The sequence below is a fragment of the Mytilus trossulus genome, chromosome 3 (genome assembly GCF_036588685.1).
Source record: "Mytilus trossulus isolate FHL-02 chromosome 3, PNRI_Mtr1.1.1.hap1, whole genome shotgun sequence".
In the NCBI taxonomy this organism is placed as follows: Eukaryota; Metazoa; Mollusca; class Bivalvia; order Mytilida; family Mytilidae; genus Mytilus; species Mytilus trossulus.
This window is the reverse complement of record NC_086375.1, coordinates 44295107-44314389: the sequence shown is the minus strand read 5'-3', so window position 1 is coordinate 44314389 and position 19283 is coordinate 44295107. Positions and strand designations below refer to the sequence as shown.

The window sequence follows — 19283 nt, the reverse complement described above, 5'->3', positions numbered from 1 at the left end:
TCAGTGACTACTTGGATTTTGTAATGTTAATTTCTCTCTTATTCTGAGTAAAAGGAAAACTATATTTGGCATTTTCGTACCTTGCAAGGCCCTTGTGAGTGTCAGACAGTTTTCACTCGACATCTATAAAATTTCATGGTTTAGTGAACAAGGTTAAGTTATGGTGGTCAAGTCCATATGAGACTATAAACAACTGGTCTAGTATATTTGGTGTCTGGAAAGGATTGTAAGGTGTACATGTCCAACAAATAGGTGTCATCTGACTTGACCTTATTTTCATGGTTCAGTGGTTATATTGAAGTTTTTGTGTTTTGGTTGGTTTTTCTTATACAGTATGTGTTAAGTATACCATATTTAGTGTATGAAATTATTGTAAGGCAAACATGTCCTACTGGCAGGTATTGTCTGACCTTGACCTCAGTTTCATGGTTTGTGGTCAAAGTTAAGTTTTAGAGTTCTGGTCTTTTTAGCTCACCTGGCCCGAAGGGCCAAGTGAGCTTTTCTCATCACTTGGCGTCCGGCGTCCGGCGTCGTCCGGCGTCGTCCTGCGTCCGTCGTCGTTAACTTTTACAAAAATCTTCTCCTCTGAAACTGCTGGGCCAAATTAATCCAAACTTGGCCATAATCATCATTGGGGTATCTAGTTTAAAAATTGTGTCCGGTGACCCCGCCAACCAACCAAGGCTAAATATAGAACATAGGGGTAAAATGCAGTTTTTGGCTTATAACTCAAAAACCAAAGCATTTAGAGCAAATCTGATGTGGGGTAAAAATGTTCATCAGGTCAAGATCTAACTGCCCTGAAATTTTCAGATGAATCAGACAACCTGTTGTTGGGTTGCTGCCCCTGAATTAGTCATTTTAAGGAAATTTTGCTGTTTTTTGTTATTATCTTGAATATTATTATAGATAGAGATAAACTGTAAACAGCAATAATGTTCAGCAAAGTAAAATCTACAAATAAGTCAACATAACCAAAATGGTCAGTTGACCACTTTAGGAGTTATTGTCCTTTATAGTCAATTTTTAACCATTTTTCGTAAATCTTGGTAATCTTTTACAAAAATCTTCTCCTCTGAAACTACCAGGCCAAATTTAAACAAACTTGGCCGCAATCATCATTGGGGTATCTAGTTTACAAATTGTGTGGTGTGACCCGGCCAACCAACAAAGATGGCTGCCATGGCTAAAAATAGAACATAGGGGTAAAATGCAGTTTTTTGCTTATAACTCAAAAACCAAAGCATTTAGAGCAAATCTAACAGGGAGTAAAATTGTTAATCAGGTCAAGATCTATTTGCCATGAAATTTTCAGATGGATTGGACAAACTGCTGTTAGGTTGCTGCCCCTGAATTAGTCATTTTAAGGAAATTTTGCCGTTATTTGTTATTATCTTGAATATTATTATAGATAGAGATAAACTGTAAACAGCAATAATGTTCAGCAAAGTAAAATCTACAAATAAGTCAACATAACCAAAATGGTCAGTTGACCACTTTAGGAGTTATTGTCCTTTATAGTCAATTTTTAACCATTTTTCGTAAATCTTGGTAATCTTTTACAAAAATCTTCTCCTCTGAAACTACCAGGCCAAATTTAAACAAACTTGGCCGCAATCATCATTGGGGTATCTAGTTTAAAAATTGTGTGGTGTGACCCGGCCAACCAACAAAGATGGCTGCCATGGCTAAAAATAGAACATAGGGGTAAAATGCAGTTTTTTGCTTATAACTCAAAAACCAAAGCATTTAGAGCAAATCTAACAGGGAGTAAAATTGTTAATCAGGTCAAGATCTATTTGCCATGAAATTTTCAGATGGATTGGACAAACTGCTGTTAGGTTGCTGCCCCTGAATTAGTCATTTTAAGGAAATTTTGCCGTTATGTTATTATCTTGAATATTATTATAGATAGAGATAAACTGTAAAGGGAAACAATGTACAGCAAAGTAACACCAAAAAATAAGTCAACATGACCTAAATGGTCAATTGACCCCATAAGGAGTTATTGCCCTTTATAGTCAATTTTTAACAATTTTCATAAAATTTGTAAATTTTAACTAACATTTTCCACTGAAGCTCTTAGGCCAAGTTCAATATAGATAGAATGATTGTAAGCAGCAATAATGTTCAGTAAAGTAAGATATACAAACACATCACCATCACCAAAACACAATTTTGTCATGAATTCAAATGCGTCCTTTGTTTAATATTCACATAGACCAAGGTGAGCGACACAGGCTCTTTGGAGCCTCTAGTTTTCTAATACTATATGCAATAGGTCAACTATATTTCTTGTTTAAAAATGTTTTATGATGAATATTTCAGTCTTGCAGATTTCATCTGACCTTGACTTCATTTTCATGGTTTGCGGGCAAAGTTATTTTTTTTGTTTTGGTCTGATTTTTTCTCAACTATAAACAATAGGTCAAAGATTGATTGTAAGGTGTACATGTCTGCCTGTCATGGTTCATCTGACCTTGACCTCATTTTTATGGTTCATTGGTCAACGTTTAGTTTTCTTGGTTCAGTCTTAGAAACTATAAGCAGTAGGTCAACTATATTTAGTGTATTGAAGGATTGTAAGGTGAACATGTATTTCTTGTTTGGTTTATCTGACCATGACCTCATTTTCTTGGATCATGTTAACTTTATGTGATAGTTGTAGTAAAGTTTTATATTTAGGACTATCAATATTAAATCAATGGTTAGTAAAGAGTGCGAGACATTTCAGCATGTGCACTCTTGTTGTAACTCCAAGCTAACCAGTCTTTTCTCTAATTCATAAATGTCATCTGCTTAGTAGAGATGCAGCAAATACCAATAAGAAAGTCTGTTGTTTAATCTTGTCTTGGATCAAACCATAAACCTCCTGCAATTAAGGTAAAGTTTCTTGAACACTCTTCCACTAAAGATGCTGTAGAATAAACTTGAGCAGAGCTAACACCCTCTCCATAACTGAAAATCCAGGTATTCGTTATGGAGCAATACATTTGTAGATAAAAAAAAATGCAACCTTTAATTAAGTGTGCAGATGTTTTTGAATTCATGCTATCCTTTGGAAAAAAGACCAATACATGTATCAGGTCTGATTCTGCATAACTTATGCAATTGATGAAGGTAACATGTATACTGAAGCATAACTGATCATCCTCTTCCATTGATGCCAAGAAAGCTTCGTTGAAAATTTTCCTTTTTCTATTAGTGTTGTCAACTAACAAATTATTTGCCAATAAGTGGCTGTACTGCAGAATTTAAAATTGATGACACTATTACAACTTTATCAAGCTGTACAACAAATCAAAATCATTCCCTTTCAAAGGAATCAAGAAAAGTGTCTAACCAAGGTCTTTCAGACTGATGGACTGAGTGAGGGACAATGTTTCATTGTTGTATAAGTAAATCCAGTCAGAACCTTTAGGAGTTTCAGGTACCAGGTGTGGAAAGAAGAATACACAAACATACCCATGCAACAATCTTACTAACAAGAGGTCTAAACATGAATAAGAACACAGTATAAATTTTGTGATTTTTTACTTTTCTTTCATTACATTTTCTATCTTGCTTCTGCCTATTAACAGCAGTAATATATAATATGTCTATCAATCAATTCTATACATCTTCAAATATAATATACTCGCTTTAACTTTCTATTGAGAGTCAATCTCAGGGTCACTACAAAGCACTAATTCATTATATATACAAAGCTCTAAAAATTTACAAATATAATTAATCACATAAAACTTGAACTCAAGACTAGAGTTATAACTTATTAATTTTGTACAGGCTGAGACTTAAAAAATGTTTCAGTTTTATTAGTTTTACTTCCATAACAAAGATTATTGTTTCCTTTGTAGGAGCAATATTTCAAATGACAAACTGACTTTTCAATTTTTTATTACTGAAATGAATTGAAAATTGGATGATCTAATTTTTCAAACTTTCTTCCTCAACCTGTGCAATGCAATTATCATGAGCAAATATATGGAAATAAATGAATATGAGATCACAATGTTAATGAACTACAAGATAGATAGAATGTGCCAGGGAGACATTCTCACTCATTTGGAATTTCTAATGTGTATAATCTTGTGTATTGAACAGTTTGAAATATTTTTAACTTAGGTTTGATAGCAAGAAATATTATCAGTTTGGTCAAAGGCTACACATTTAAATAAAGGATTACAATCAAAAGCTTATTTTACAGTAAAATAAGACAATTAAAATTTTCCTTTAAACTCTAATGGCACAGTAAAATGAAGTACAAAAATAAAAGAGGATAAAACTTCAACTCTAAAATGAAAATGAATTCGAAAATGAGCGAAAATGATGAAGTATCTATCTACTTTTTATTTTCATTCATAGAATAATTATACAAAATTTACTCTTGGAGTCAATTAGATACACAAAAAGTATTAATGACTTCACAAAGACATAATTTATAACACTGACAAAAAAATAGCATGACTTGGTCATATACAACAATAAATTAATTCTACAATTATTTGATTTCTGACATGAATTAGCACTTTGATGATAACATTTCATGAAATGGAATTATGATTGATGACGAATATATCAAGAGCACCATATGAAATGTGGCATATCATTAAAGAAAATTATCATCATTATATACTATAAATTGTTAGAAAATACTTTGTTAGTATTTGGTTTTGGAAAAAACAGAGGTATCAGATCTTAAAACAATAAAGTATGTTGTAAATCGTGTTCTATCACACATTGTTTGCATTGATCACTGTATATTGTTTGATTATCTCCCTTTGATCCCATTCTCCATCATACCAGTCCTGTTCAATTATCTGATCTGTGTTGTCAGCTGAACTTATTCATAATCCATATAGTGAATCATGATTCTGATTAATCATCCATAGAAAGAGATCTATCGTGATCAAGATTTTGCTTTCTGCTTCCCACCGAATGGGAACCATCCTCGTCTTTTAGTTTGTTTTTTACTGTAGGATCTAGGGAGAGTAGCGTGAGATGGAATTCCTCTAATAAACTCCTGTTTGTATTGTATTTCAGACTGTGTTCTGGAGTTCTGTTTTTCTACAAAAGGAGAGATTTCTAATAAGTAACAAATAAGTTCTCTAAAAGAATTCAGTGAATAGTGTTACATATTACAAAACAATGTTCTGTATAGATTCATTCATTTTCATGAGTAACCATTTTTGTAGTCTGTGAAAAAAGTTTAAACTGATATTTGATTATGTGGTTTGCCAAAGTCACCATACTAAAGTAGCTTATTGATAATGTGTACTTGGTTAGATATCAAAATTTCTGGATAACCTTTTATAATGATAGCTCTTTGAATTTCAAAATAAACAAAAAAAATTAACAACTTCTTTTGACAAAGATATCCTGTTTTAGTTGCAATAGCTATTTCCAATCAGACTCTAACAGTTGTCAAAAAGGCATCTTATCTGAGTAAAGGTAGTTGCAAGTAAATATTCTGACATCAACAAAACACCCTATTTATCAATAAAATAATCCATAGACTTCCAATTTATGAAACTTACCCTGAGAAGCCTTTATTCTGTTTAATATTTTATTTTTCCAATGGTCTGGCATAAAATCTGAAAAATAAAATATGTAAATAAGAAACAGTCATATAGAAGTTGTTCAGATGATCAAATATATCTATGTATCAAAGCCTCCTTATACTTTAGTATCTGCTCATAAGAGGTATAAGAAATAATCTCTGTAACAAATCATCTTAGCCATAATTTTTTGAGAAAAATAATCTAATCTTAGTTTTTATTTTTATGTTTAAAAACAACAAAATTCCCATCAATCTATGCAGTCAGCATGATGTCGAAGATCAAAGACTAGATAAGTCTGTAGATGTCAGGAAGATCATTCTAATATGTGACAAGTATGATGGTGTACTTTTAGAGAATATTGCTGATTCAGGAAAACTTTCAAACCAAACCATAAATATCATGTTTACATTTTTTTCTTCCCTGCACAAGGTCACTTAATTTTTTTTTTTTTAAACCAATACAACAGTTGTTAAGTACTGAAATCAATATTGTTCACTGAAATAGATTGTCTCATGTAACCACTTAAAATGTCCATGTCCATGGGCAAGTTAGGATTCAATGCCTGAATCAACCCACATAAATGACTTCAGTTTTGTTTTTTTCTGAAGGAAATGATGCATTTATAGCCCAATCAATTTTTCTTTTTTATCAAAACTTACTATTTTCTTGGTCCTCTCTAACTCTTTCCCTTTCTTTCTGGAATGCTTTTATCCATCTTTGTTTCTCAGCTGGTGATTTTGCATACAATAAATACCACTTATCTTTATCTACCTCGTGAATCTTCCAAGCATTTTTTACTGTTACATTATACTGCACATCTGATAAATAAAATAACATTTAATGTAAAAACTATTATGCAATACTCAATTTAAATAAAACAGTAATAAGATTTTTTGTTGATTTTGTCTATTTTGATTGTATCAGAACGATTGAACGGCTTTTTAACATTTATTGTTTACTTCAGGATTAATGAAGAAAACTACTTATTTGTAGAAATCAAACATTCTCTATTTTCTTTAAACATTACGATGATGAGTTAATGTAAATAGATTAAATGAATGCAGATTTACTGTTGAGAAGTAATTATGAACATTGCAAACAATCATTACCCCAATGCATGATTCATTATGAACTTTTGTATAGTTTCATTCTTTTTTCATAATTTGTGTATCTGAATTAGTTTGATAGAGTATATATTTTATTTAGCCATAGCTATACTGGTAATCATCAGTGTTTAAATATCTCTTTTTGAATAAAATACAACAACATCCAGATGTGTATGATAATTTGGGTCATATCAACTATTTTTGCAGTAAATGCATGCAAGAATCTTCAGGTTTGTAACTAAAAAATATATTCCAATAATCAAATCAGAATTAAAATTTAGAATTCAGTGTCGTACCTTTTCCATCTTCAATATCTATAATATCACATTCATCAGTATCTATTCTGCCTTTATAACTAAAACCATTCCTCTTTAACAAATCCTTAAAATAAATAATGAATTACATTAGATACAAGCAACTTTAAACATACTTAAGAAAATGACAACCTTTTAGAAACTGTGCAGATGAAGAACCACAATAAAAGTACTATTGATTACATATATTTTAAATTTGTTATGTCCTTCATTTTTTTTATCAGCCATTTTTTCTGACATGCATCAACTTCTTTTCTATCATTTCCAAATTCTTTCGTTAAATATGTCTGCTTGTTTCACTGATGAAAGTTTTCCACAACTTCTTGAAAATTTTAGCTTAAAAGGGTTATTTCCCCTTGAATGCAGGAAGATATGTGCAAGAAAAATAACCTCAAAATAGATGCTTCACAGAAACAACAGTTTTTGACCTGATGAATAACAAAATTTTGAATAATGGAATAGAACATTTATATTTTCTACTAGTTTTAGTAAAAAATTTAAATTATATTTTCATTTATCTCCTTCAAATTTAAACTTAGGTGCTTTTTAACCCTATTAAAAATCTCTTCCCTCTAAATCATGATTACTTACCTTTTTACAATAAACAAGTTGGTGATCAAACAAGTAAAACCATCTTTCTTGTGACCAGCCTGCAGAGTTGATTTTGTTGATTTCTGATGAGTATATTAACTCAGAACTCCTTTCTAATAAATCTTTACCCTGAAGATACAAAACATTAACTTGTTAAAACTTTCAGGAAGTGTTAAAAAGTTTACAAATAAAAAATAAAAAGATTGTTAACTTTATTTACAAGTAGGTAGGTAAATTAACATATATTGAAATGACAAAAATAACACCAAGTACTGCACATTTATAAACTATTATAGTGTATTATTTTGTTTGTATCTAAACCATTGATAAATTACACTTATAATAGATCTGTATAATTTTCTTTTGCTAATAAGTAATTCTAAAGGACACACTTTGAAATAATATAAATGTCGCAACTCAGCAAATCGTCAGGGAATCTTAACAACAAGCGAATGTGTTCATATCAAATGTATGTTTATATTTTATATGTTATGCACTTAAAGTTACTTCCTTCATTCATATTTGCATATATATGATGATGTATCATTTTTCATAAAGGATGATGTTATCATTCTTTTATCTACATATGTAACCTATATTAACTTCCCTTTTAAAAAATGTATCGAAATTTTCAAAACAAGTTTTTGTTTACCTTATCTAGATTTTAAAATGCCAACATCCTATAAGTTTATGTAACATTTTAAAATCAATCTTTTAAGCAGGAAGTGCAGTAAGCAAAAAACAAATTTAATTTAGTTAACATCCAAGTATTTATCCTGTTGGATATCTTTCAACTGATCACAAAAATATGTGTTATAGACTGTAAAAAAGACAATATGAGTTCCAGTTATCTACTCACACATACGTATGATTGTAGCCCTTTACTTCATAGTTAGCATAGTATTTCAATGTCCAGACATTTTGCAATATTTACAAGTGTACATAATCTAACAGATAGTGAGTGATTGTCAGTTTTTCACTGGTTGAATTTTATCATAAACATTAACGTTTTCTCCATTAATAAGGCTGACTGTCATAACATAATATTAATACAAAAAAGCGACATTAACACAGACTGACATAGACTAAACTAACCTGCCAATCTTCAACAGTATGCTGCCACCTAGCTAGTTTCTCAATACTTTCCATTTTTCTTTTTCTTTCATTGATAAGAGCAGCTATCTTTTTCATTGCTTCTAAAGCTTGCTGTATATTTACATAATCTGGATGTGTTTGAGGGGTATATTTGAGAAGCTCTGCTAACTGTAGTGGATATTTACAGATTTTCTGGACGGGATTTAAAAGGAAGCCTTCTAATGGGATTTCTATCATTTCTTGTAAGAGACGACATGCCTGAAATATAAGGTTTGGTATTGATTATAAGAATATCTCAAATGCAATTTACTTCTAAAATATAAAGTTTGTTGTGATTTTAATAATAATTGTCAGTAATAAATAAAATGTGCATGCCATATAAAATTCCTTAGGTGGTTGACATTCATTTCATAACATACTTGTTTGTGCTATACATCATTTTTACTTTTGCTTACCTCAAAGAAATGTCTGTATTTTTGTTTTCTGTATAAATCTTTAAGTTCAGCTGAGCCGGATGGATGATTGTTGCAATAGTCAGAATATATTTCAAATCCTTTGCTCTGAAAAACAGAAATCATTGTTGTTTAGGGGTCCTGCTTAAAAATATTTGATGCTACTAGGCAAATTTCAATTCTTAAATTCTGCTCTTTTTTCATATTTTATATTTCACATTTCAGCAAACCATCAGTCAAATTACCAGGCTTTTTCATTAGTATTTTGAAAATCAGCAAAATTACACTGTATTGTCGTATTTCATACTTAGAATATAAGGTAATTTTTATTATTAAAAAAAATGTATTGAAATGGACTCATTATTAGCAATGATTTGTGTGAAAAGAAATGCAATATGTCCATTTTAAAAAATCAAAAACAAATCTTGGGTCCCATTTTTTAATCTTTTACTTAATATTTGTATAAATACTTACATATTTAAGAAAACATTTTCCAAGTTCACTTTGTTGAGGCTGTTCTTTACAATAGGCACTTTCTAAAGTCTCTAGAAATTGGGTAGAAAATTTGAATATTTCCTCTATGTTTCCAAATATCACAGATATCTTTTCCTCTGTAAACATATCTACTCTTTTACGAGCATGTCTAATATAACCCTGAAATTAGGAAAAATCAAATATTTTTTAAAAATGTGTGAGATTAAAGTCTTTCTTTTTTAAAGTAATTTTCCTACTGTTCAAATAAAATCATCAATAAAATTAACCAAGAGCAACTTTGTTTACAAACATTTGCTTGATTCACTTCGCATTACAAAACAATGCATTTGGGGCAATCATAATTGACAGTATATCCTAAAATTTGTACCCATTAAATATAAAAAAAAAAAAAGTGGTATGATTGGCAATGAGACCATTCTTCACAATAGACCAAATGACACAGAAATTAACAACTATAGGTCTCTGTACGGCCTTCATCAATGAGCAAAGCAAGACTTTTTTTAAAAAAAAGCTGAAAAAATGTCTTAAAAATAAATGGAGTGCGTAAAACTAATAAGGCTCACCTCTACTACATCTTTCATATGTTTGACATAGTCTTGTTCAGCTTGTAAGATTTCATTGATGACATTGATCCGTCCTTGGTCTGGATTAATCATACTGATCCGTCTAAGGTTGGGACTTGTGTGTTCTGGTATTTCAGAGAAGCGACCAATAAAATCCTCCTCAAAATGGTCTTGGTTCACACGTAACTATTGAAAAAAAAGTGTCAATAAGTATATGTTTTAATGTTTTGAGATTGAAAAAATTAATGTAGTAATCAATCAAATAATATAACATTAAAAATGAAATGCAATACATGTACAAATCTAAATTATATGGAAGTGCTGTATTCACACTGTTTAGTGCTTTATGAGGTATCAATACTAAAGACTAGAAAATTTGAAACTTTATGAGTGTTAATCCGAAAACATTTTTTTCAACAGCTATTTTTATATAGTTATTAATAAAGAAAAGGATAAAGGAAAGAAAATTGCTTTAATCACACTGTTTGGTGCTTTATGAGGTATCAATACTAAAGACTAGAAAAAATTTCAAAACTTGTTGAGGCTTAATCTGAATACATTTCCTTTTGTAAAGTTATTTTTAAATAGTTGTTTATAATGAAAAGAAGAGTTAGACATGAAACCTTACCCTTACAAAGGTAGAGGGTATCCATGCTTTTAATTGATAAAGAAAAGGATAAAGGAAAGAAAAGTTTTGAAACCTTACCCTAACAAAGGTAGTGGGTATCCATGCTTCTAATTGATAAAGAATAGGATAAAGGAACAAAAGTTCTAAAACCTTACCCTAACAAAGGTAGCAGGTAACCACCCTTCCTGGTGATCATCTAAAGCACCATACCACCAATCTTTATCATTCATGTCAATAATCTCTAACAAATCACCAGCACGGAATGGCAACTCTTCTTGGTCCATTGTAATGTGGTCCCATAATGCTTCAGCATATGTACGGTTTTCACTCTCTGGCATCTGAAAAATAAGACAGTTTTAATTATTGAAAACAACAAAATAAAATGCCTTCACCTTTCCTCAGCAATTTGTTTTTACTCAGTTAAAATAACATGTAGAACAAAGCACTTGGTTGTAGCTCTGTGACATAACGTCTAGCATGCTTACGTGCAATTCTGTTGAAACAAACATTACATATTATGATATGGGAAAAACAAATTAGTGCATACTTCTAACCATTTACCATCTCTTAATGCTGTAAGAAATTGGTAAGAACAATTTCCTGTTCTAAATCCTCCCTAAAAACTAACACACTGTTATAATTTTTTCAGTCTTGCTACTAAGTTTTAAAAAAGACTGTCAAATAACTATAAGATTTTTTTACCCTGCCAAAATATTCAACAAAACATCTGTCTATACTATAATGGTGACTGAATCTCAAAACAAAGACTACAGTTCTATTTAGAGGCATATTAATTGAGCAACAATGTTTAATATTCAAGTCAACTTATTTGTGTTTTTCTTCTAAATACATCTATTTATATCAAACGAGGCTTGATATTTCAAAAGGTTTCGTTTCCGATCAGAACACGTAAGTTAATAATTCGTGTATTTTTTCAAACCCTCAATGGTCTAAAGTCCAATCTTTCAACCGCTACTTAAACTACTTAAAATACACATGCGACAGCATTACTTAAAACTGAACCTCCCTTCAAACAGGATAAAGCTTCACCTTATACATTGGTTAAAACATTTTAAAATACTTTATATATGTGTAGTTTTAAATCTTTTAACAGAAGAAATTAATCATGAAATTATGAAATGCATGTCACTACTATTGTTACTGTTGTCATTTCGTTTAATATACTTTGTATTCCAAGCTCAACAAATTAATAAATTCAAAGAATGAATATTGCCAGTATTTTAGCATTTGAGCTATCATGGTTAATGAGAGGACAATTTTGTTTCCAATACAGCAAAACCTGTAAAAATTAGGAAATAACTCTTGAGATATAAAATTCTCTAATTTTCACATTTGTTTAATATTTACCTTTGATTTTTTCACTTTTGATGGATGTTTATGTTTTGGATAGAAATCTTCCTTTTCATAAAATCCATGCATAATCTTGTACATGTTTAAATGTTTATAAAATTTTGTGAAAACACACATAAATAAGTATTTTCCCAGAAAACGCAATATTGTAAAAGTATATCCAAATTTTTGCACTGGAACTTTTCCCAATTTTTAGCACTGGAAAATTATGAAATTGAGTTCGTTCCTTCTCCTATTTCTTAAAATACTAGTATTTCCTTATCACACGAGTACCACACCTCAACATGTTATTTTTTCTGTCAAAAAACTCAGATGAACTGATAAAGCCTTGAACTCCAACTGTAAACTTGAAGCATTTTAAAACATGTAACCAGTAATAAGTTCTAAAACAGCTGTCAATCTGTCAGTGTGACACAATATAAAACACTTGTAAGAACACTCCCAATACTTTATTCTCAACTGCACTGAGAAAAACAGGTCTAAGGAGACTGCATAAATACATTAATTTATTTCACTTGGATTTAGTTTTTGTCTAAACAATTCAGCAGCTATTTAAAGACCAAGTTAGTGTGTACATGTTACACAGAATGAAGTACAGCACAAAGTTTATTCAGCTCTAGATCCTAGATTGAGGTTTCAATTTTGTATTTCTTTTATTAGAAATAAGGATATCCTTATAAAAATTCTATTTCTGTCTACTAACTACTTGAAAACTCATTCTTAACTCTGTATATAAAAACATAATACACATAAAGGGAAATGGAAAGGGAATATTAGATAAACTTTGAAGAATTGGAAGACAATGGATTGGATATTTTTCTATGAATAGAGAATAATGAAAAGGTATATACATGTTGTGTACCATAAAAACTTTGTCCTTGCCACTGGCTTTTTTATGGGAGGGGGAACTCTTTCGAGATTCTTATGGGATCAATTGGTGGTTTACTCACTTCGTCAAGAAAAGTTTAAACAAACTTTTGTTTTCTTTTTTCACGGGTTTCACAACCTTAGAACTTTAACATTACCTGATACAAGGTGTTAGTATGTAAGTAATGACACTATCTCACTATGAAGTAATTTAGACATGTTACATGATAACACAGTATCTTTACATATATCAGGTCTTTTTTTAAATATTTTATCAAATTTGATGGCATGCCAAATTACTAAGTTACTTTAATCTTATCAAAGAAATTATTAGTTCTTAGTTTTTATTTAATTAAGATGCTTTCTTTTTAACTTTCAAGTCCTCTATTAATGCAAAGCCACCATCTAAATTTTAGGAAGTCAAGATTGAAGTTGCCTTGCATTCAAAATGACTCTTGCAGACAACTTTAAATTTCTAAGGAAAATGATGCCCAACAAGCAGACTCCTGGCCTTTATGCAATGACCTGAATTCTCAACACTGTTCACAGATAATTTGATGTTTTGCTTTTCTTTTAAATATCATCAAACCAGACAGACAAAACGCTGCTATTTTTATTTTGACATAAAAAATAAAAGTTATGATTAGCACCAATTAAAACTAATTATCAGAACTTAACATTTTCACTTATTTGCTCCTGTTTTATAAATGAATCATGCAACAAAGTTCTAGTTCTAACCACAAATTAGCAATCTTCATCAAATATCAGACATTGAAAAGATAAATTTCTCAGCAGCTGTCCTTATATTATGTAACAGTGGCAGAACATTATATTACTGTCTTAATTAAAGTAACACACTTAACTGGTATTTATTTCAAGATTTGTCTAAAAGTTCCACGCTGTGGAAATCATTCCCCGCCAGTATGTGGGAGTGATTCTTATCTTTATTGCTTTTGAAATATGGGTTAGGATTGTTTGGACAAGAGCTTGAAAACAACATAACATCATTTCAGAGAAATACATTTGTTCTTAGAAAACTTAATGTTCGTTATTGTTTATTATTTATTATTACATTGAATCTTTTCTAAATGTCCTTTTAGTTAAGTATTTCAGAATTACAGATTTAGATGTGGTTTGTTTAAAGTGTGTATCTAAGTTTGCCCTATACAAGTGTACTTTGTAATACGTGTGTTTAGTTTATTGTTTCAGTAAAGTATTTCGTGATTAGTTAAGATGTGGTCAGTTTGAAGTGTGTATCAGCACTTGTCGACGATCCAGATGTTTTAAAATTCCATAGAAATGAGGATGGTTTCCAAGTTTTTAAAATTGTGCAAAAACCAAATAAATTAGAGAGCCTGAGACAGCAGCAAAACTCTTTCTGATTGGTTCAACCAAATTTACATGCATGAAATGCAGTCATCAGAATATATTTCTGAAGCAGGCTTTTATATGGTCCAACTATAAAAGATGCTTGGTTGACTGGTAATAATTAAACTTTGAGTAGATAGGGAGGGCTAAAAGCCTTTTAACCCTATATCTTCCTTATGGGCATATGTGACAAGTTTAATAAATATTTGAACAGCCTGCTCTCATTGACTTATACCTCAGTTTTGTTTTGAGTCATTCTTAGCTGAGAAAGGTTCTATATTGCATTATAATCAATGTCCTTACCTCGTCAAGGGTAGATAATCCTGCTCGTGATGATCTTGCACTTAAACTTTTCTCGTTGAGACTAATGTGATCTACTGATATATCTGAACCATCATCAGAACTACTGTCATCATCAAAGTGTCGGAGGTATATATCATGAAGATTACTTGAACCTGTGAAAAGACAGTAAAATTAATTTTGTGCACATAAAAACATTTTTCCAAAAAATATTTTAATTCTATTTTGCTGTGTGTAAACTTGTAATTTAATGTAAAAGTGAAAGGTAAATTGATAGAAAAAAGTTAAGCATGGTCATACATCTGATAAATTCAATTTAAATACTGGTGAGGCAAAAAAATATAATTAGAAATTGCATTCTAAATTTAAGGGAAATTGTGAATCTATTAAAGAGTGACAATTTCTGTGAATTTCCTCTTAAACGAAGAAGAGTTCTTCAAGTTCATAGAAATGCATTTCTTTATCATGCTTCCAAAAGTTATCTTAAATATGCTTTTTAAATGTAATAACTATAATCAAACTTACACTAAGAACATTAAATCCTTCTTTTAAGAACAATCAACATTTACAAATGAATATTTTTTAACATTTCCTTGTCAATACATGTTTTCTTTACCATATGTCAAAGTTTGTGACATTCATTACAATTACATGTTAATTTAATTTAACTATTATATTTGATTACCATGTTTATCTAATGGGATTATCTAATACAAATATTAAAGTGCAAAAACTTATATTTTTACACAGGATTATGTTGTTATTTAAATGTGCTATAGCATAATTGTGCTTATTGCAATAAACGCATTTATCTTATCTTATAATTTAAATTTACTGAAAGGAGAGTTCTACTTGAAATAGTGAAAGCTACAAATAAACCCTAACTGCTGATACTCAAACACATATCATTCAGAGATGCTTATTTATTTTTTTAAATAAACATTTCAAGCTACCACAACAAGAAGGCTACCTATTGCACTATGAAGTTTCCTCCTGCGGTGCAGTTTGTCAAGACTTTCTGGCATACTGTGAGATCTGGTGAGGGGCACACGTTTCTGTTGTTTAGGAGGTACTCTGGATAATCTGGTTTTGATTGGATGAGGTGTGGACATCTGAAAATAAAAAGAATATCAAGCAATTAGAATTTGTGATGACAAAATTTTCTAATGATTAATATTAGATATAAGAAGATCTTGTACACGTATGAGTGCCAATGAGACATGCATCTCTCCATCTAAGTCAAAATTCATATAAGAAAACTATTATACATGACTCACACTGAACAGCAAGCTTTAAAGGGCTAAAAAAAACATGTGTAAAATGTCTGCAATATTTTGTTAAACGTTTTAAATATACCATTATTATCAAGCACTGTCTGAAAAAAAAAATGAAAAAAATATCAATGAAAACAAAATGTTTTAAAAATTATAACTATAAAATTATCAAAAGATAAAAATTATGTAATACCATGACCACCAAATTTGATGCAAAAACAATGTTTTCAGCACAGGAATATGAATATATCATTTTTCTGCGTACTGAGGGTTCTTTAAGTTCATGATCTGTCAACTTTCTCTTTTTAGAAATATTATCAGTTTCTATTTGTTCTCTTCTTTTTCTCTTCTTTGTAATACTTGGTGTACAAATTATCATCATGGGAATAGTAGAAAAATCTTGTTGTAATTTCATTTTGATCACCACAGGTGCTTTCTAATTCAAAATATCTTTTGAAAAAATAAAAGAAATCACAACAAGTTTTGCTTTCTATTTAATTAAGTAAATCACAAGTTAACAGTTTATATATGTATCCAGTACTACTCCAGACAAAGTTAGCTAGACACCCAATGCTTCAATGATTTAATTAGCAATTACACAGTCTAATCTGTCTACAAATTAAATTGTCAAAGACTCAATTATTTACAATGACACAGTTACAATTTCTTGGCCAATCAAACTGAATGGCAATAATGTAAGTACTTCCTTCTTATATTGACACCTTGATAGATTTGAATAGATAAATATAAACAACTGTGAATTCATTTACCTATTTTCTTTTGACAATTTAGTCTTTTAAAAGTGGTTTGAAAAAAAAATTGCTTTACGCCATACAAAAATTGTAACAAAAGCTTTGAAGAGTATTCTTGTTTGTATTGCACTCATTCAAAAATGTTTAAAGTTTATAAATCTTTAACATGGAGGACACAGGTTAAAGTATCTTATAGAATTGAAAAAAGGTCCTTTGGCAAATATGAACCTTTTTTGGTGCATAATCCATTCGATCTGATGATAATGGAACACCAAATGAGACAAGATCCCTCTTCTAAACATGTTGAACAATTGCATTTGTAATCTGCATTCTCTTTGTATTGATGTTATATGAAGGTTATTTATATTTGGTATAAAGCTCTCAAGAGCTTATGTTTGTACTGTAATATGTGAACCTAATCAAAATAGAACTTTCATATTCAAATTTGTAAACTATTATTTTATTTGATTCATTTAACTTAGATCTCATAACCACAATTGATCAACCTAACAAAGAATCATTTATTTCCATTTCAAATAATGTAAATATTGATATTTTTATGATGATATCTAAATAACCACGAGAATTTATGACACAAGTTGACTGACATCATAACAATAATCCTATAATCAAGATAAGATATGATAATAGGCTATAAATATGATGACACTACAATTATATACATTATCATTACAGATCTGTTGATATTAAATAATCATATAAGCCTCAAGAAAATAAAAGATTGATGTTTATTTATTCATTAAATTAATCATGTGTTAGAGGTCAAAGATTTATTTATTTTCTTAACTCTACATTTTTTCTGGATTAAAGAGAAAACAAAAATAAACAAAAAGATGACCCAATAGGTGTTCCTAAGATAGGAAACATATACATAAGAAAGAAAGAAGATGACCAACAACATCTGTTAGACAATGATGTCATTCTTTGTAAATAAAGTCAACCACTATATTCAAAATTCATTTGGTAAATTTTGAATTCAAATAAACCAATGGAATATCATTTTCAAAGATGCTATTGTTGCAGCCTACCTGAAGCAGATGTTGGACCTGTACAAAGGTGCTAATCCCTCAGCTGATTAATTATAGAAGCAGGTAAAAAGAAAGGGCACCTGGAGTCCTGGACAGTGTATTGTCAAGAAACATGTTGACAGAGGCAAATTGTAATCAATAGAAATTCAAATAAAAATTGACATTTAACATTTCACTCCACAAAGAAAGAATGACAATTTTAGCAGAATTACCAACAGAAAAATTTCAGGGTATAAATAAGTTTAAATTATAATGATAAGAATTTTTATTGCTTATTATTCATAAATAGGCTAATATGGCCATCCTGTATCTATTCAACTTAGTTTGCCAAAAAATATTTTTCTCTTCCTCATTTAGTGAGATGAATGTGGGTCATTTTCTTAAAATTCCTTTGGATATGCTTACTCTCTCAGATTCATTTCTAATCCAAGCAAACAAACGTATGGTTTTACAAACACTGCTTTCATTTACAAAAAGTCTGTCCCAATTCTAGACTATGGCAGATAATCACCAATTTTTATACTTTAAAGAGGTTATTTTTTAAATTGTTTAACAAATCATGTTGTTTATTTTTGTCAATAACCCTAAATGTTAGTAGTATATCCTATTTCTTAAAGTTTAAAGCACATTCCACTAGCAGTAGGTGAAAGGTTATATTTTTGTGTGCACTGATAGGATACAAAGTATGGACCCCAGTAACCATAGGTATGAGGAATGATTGATTGATTATTATCTATCTAAAGTCCAGTGGCAAATATTTCATGCATGTTCAGGAAAAGAACAAATATATATAATAGGTAGGATCTGCAATGTAAGGGTTGAAAAATGAATGGGATGGAAGAATGCAAATTTGGTCTGCCACAGGCAAATAGTGGTATGCTGAAAGAGGACAGAAATTTTCCATTGCAGCAGTCGGCTTATAGACCCCTCAGGTGTAACATATTTATAGAGCCAAACAGACATCTCACTAAAGCTGGTTTAACTGCCAGAAATGGAGAAGTCTTATAGATGATCATATTTCTATAATTCAGTGAACCCATGGGTCTATGAGGATTGAAACCAAAATGCAAACGACCATAAGACCAGGAACATTTATATATAAGACTAAGTCTTCAATAGTGACATTGTTTCAGGAACTTGGATACTTAAAAAACAAGGCCAAAGTAACTTCACAAAATGTGTTATCATTTTAATAAAACTATCATGACTATGGTAGAATACCTAAATGAAAAGTTTGTTCCTATAAAATAAATAAATTGCAAAAAACTTTTGTCTGTTTTCTTTAAATAAATAAATACAATTCCTTGGTTGCGATATTAACTGTTCAAGGTCAATAAGAGTCTTTATCTAAAAGATTTAAAATGACTTACTAATCTATTGTGATTTTCCTTGTTTTTTAAGTTGTGTCTCATTTGTACAGGCTCCATGAATTCATCCTCTATCAATTCAGTCAGTGTTTTATTCTTCATTATTGCAATATTCTTATTTTCATCAAAA

The 19283-nt window shown here is 30.2% G+C and overlaps 1 protein-coding gene across 2 annotated transcripts in view; it reads right to left on the bottom strand.

Annotated features, from left to right (window-relative positions):
• Positions 1-3517: 3517 nt before the first annotated feature.
• Positions 3518-19283, bottom strand: part of LOC134711566 (uncharacterized) — an 87753-nt gene continuing 71987 nt past the window's right edge. For both annotated transcript variants that reach the window (XM_063572223.1, XM_063572224.1), the window contains 12 exons: positions 15682-15823; positions 14715-14866; positions 10961-11143; positions 10178-10363; positions 9594-9773; positions 9123-9227; positions 8668-8925; positions 7573-7701; positions 6964-7048; positions 6221-6379; positions 5538-5594; positions 3518-5067 (listed from right to left, as the gene is read on the bottom strand). In XM_063572223.1, the coding sequence (XP_063428293.1) occupies positions 4910-5067; positions 5538-5594; positions 6221-6379; positions 6964-7048; positions 7573-7701; positions 8668-8925; positions 9123-9227; positions 9594-9773; positions 10178-10363; positions 10961-11143; positions 14715-14866; positions 15682-15823 (1794 nt within the window). In that variant the 3' untranslated portion in view covers positions 3518-4909. The remainder of the gene's footprint in view (positions 5068-5537; positions 5595-6220; positions 6380-6963; positions 7049-7572; positions 7702-8667; positions 8926-9122; positions 9228-9593; positions 9774-10177; positions 10364-10960; positions 11144-14714; positions 14867-15681; positions 15824-19283) is intronic.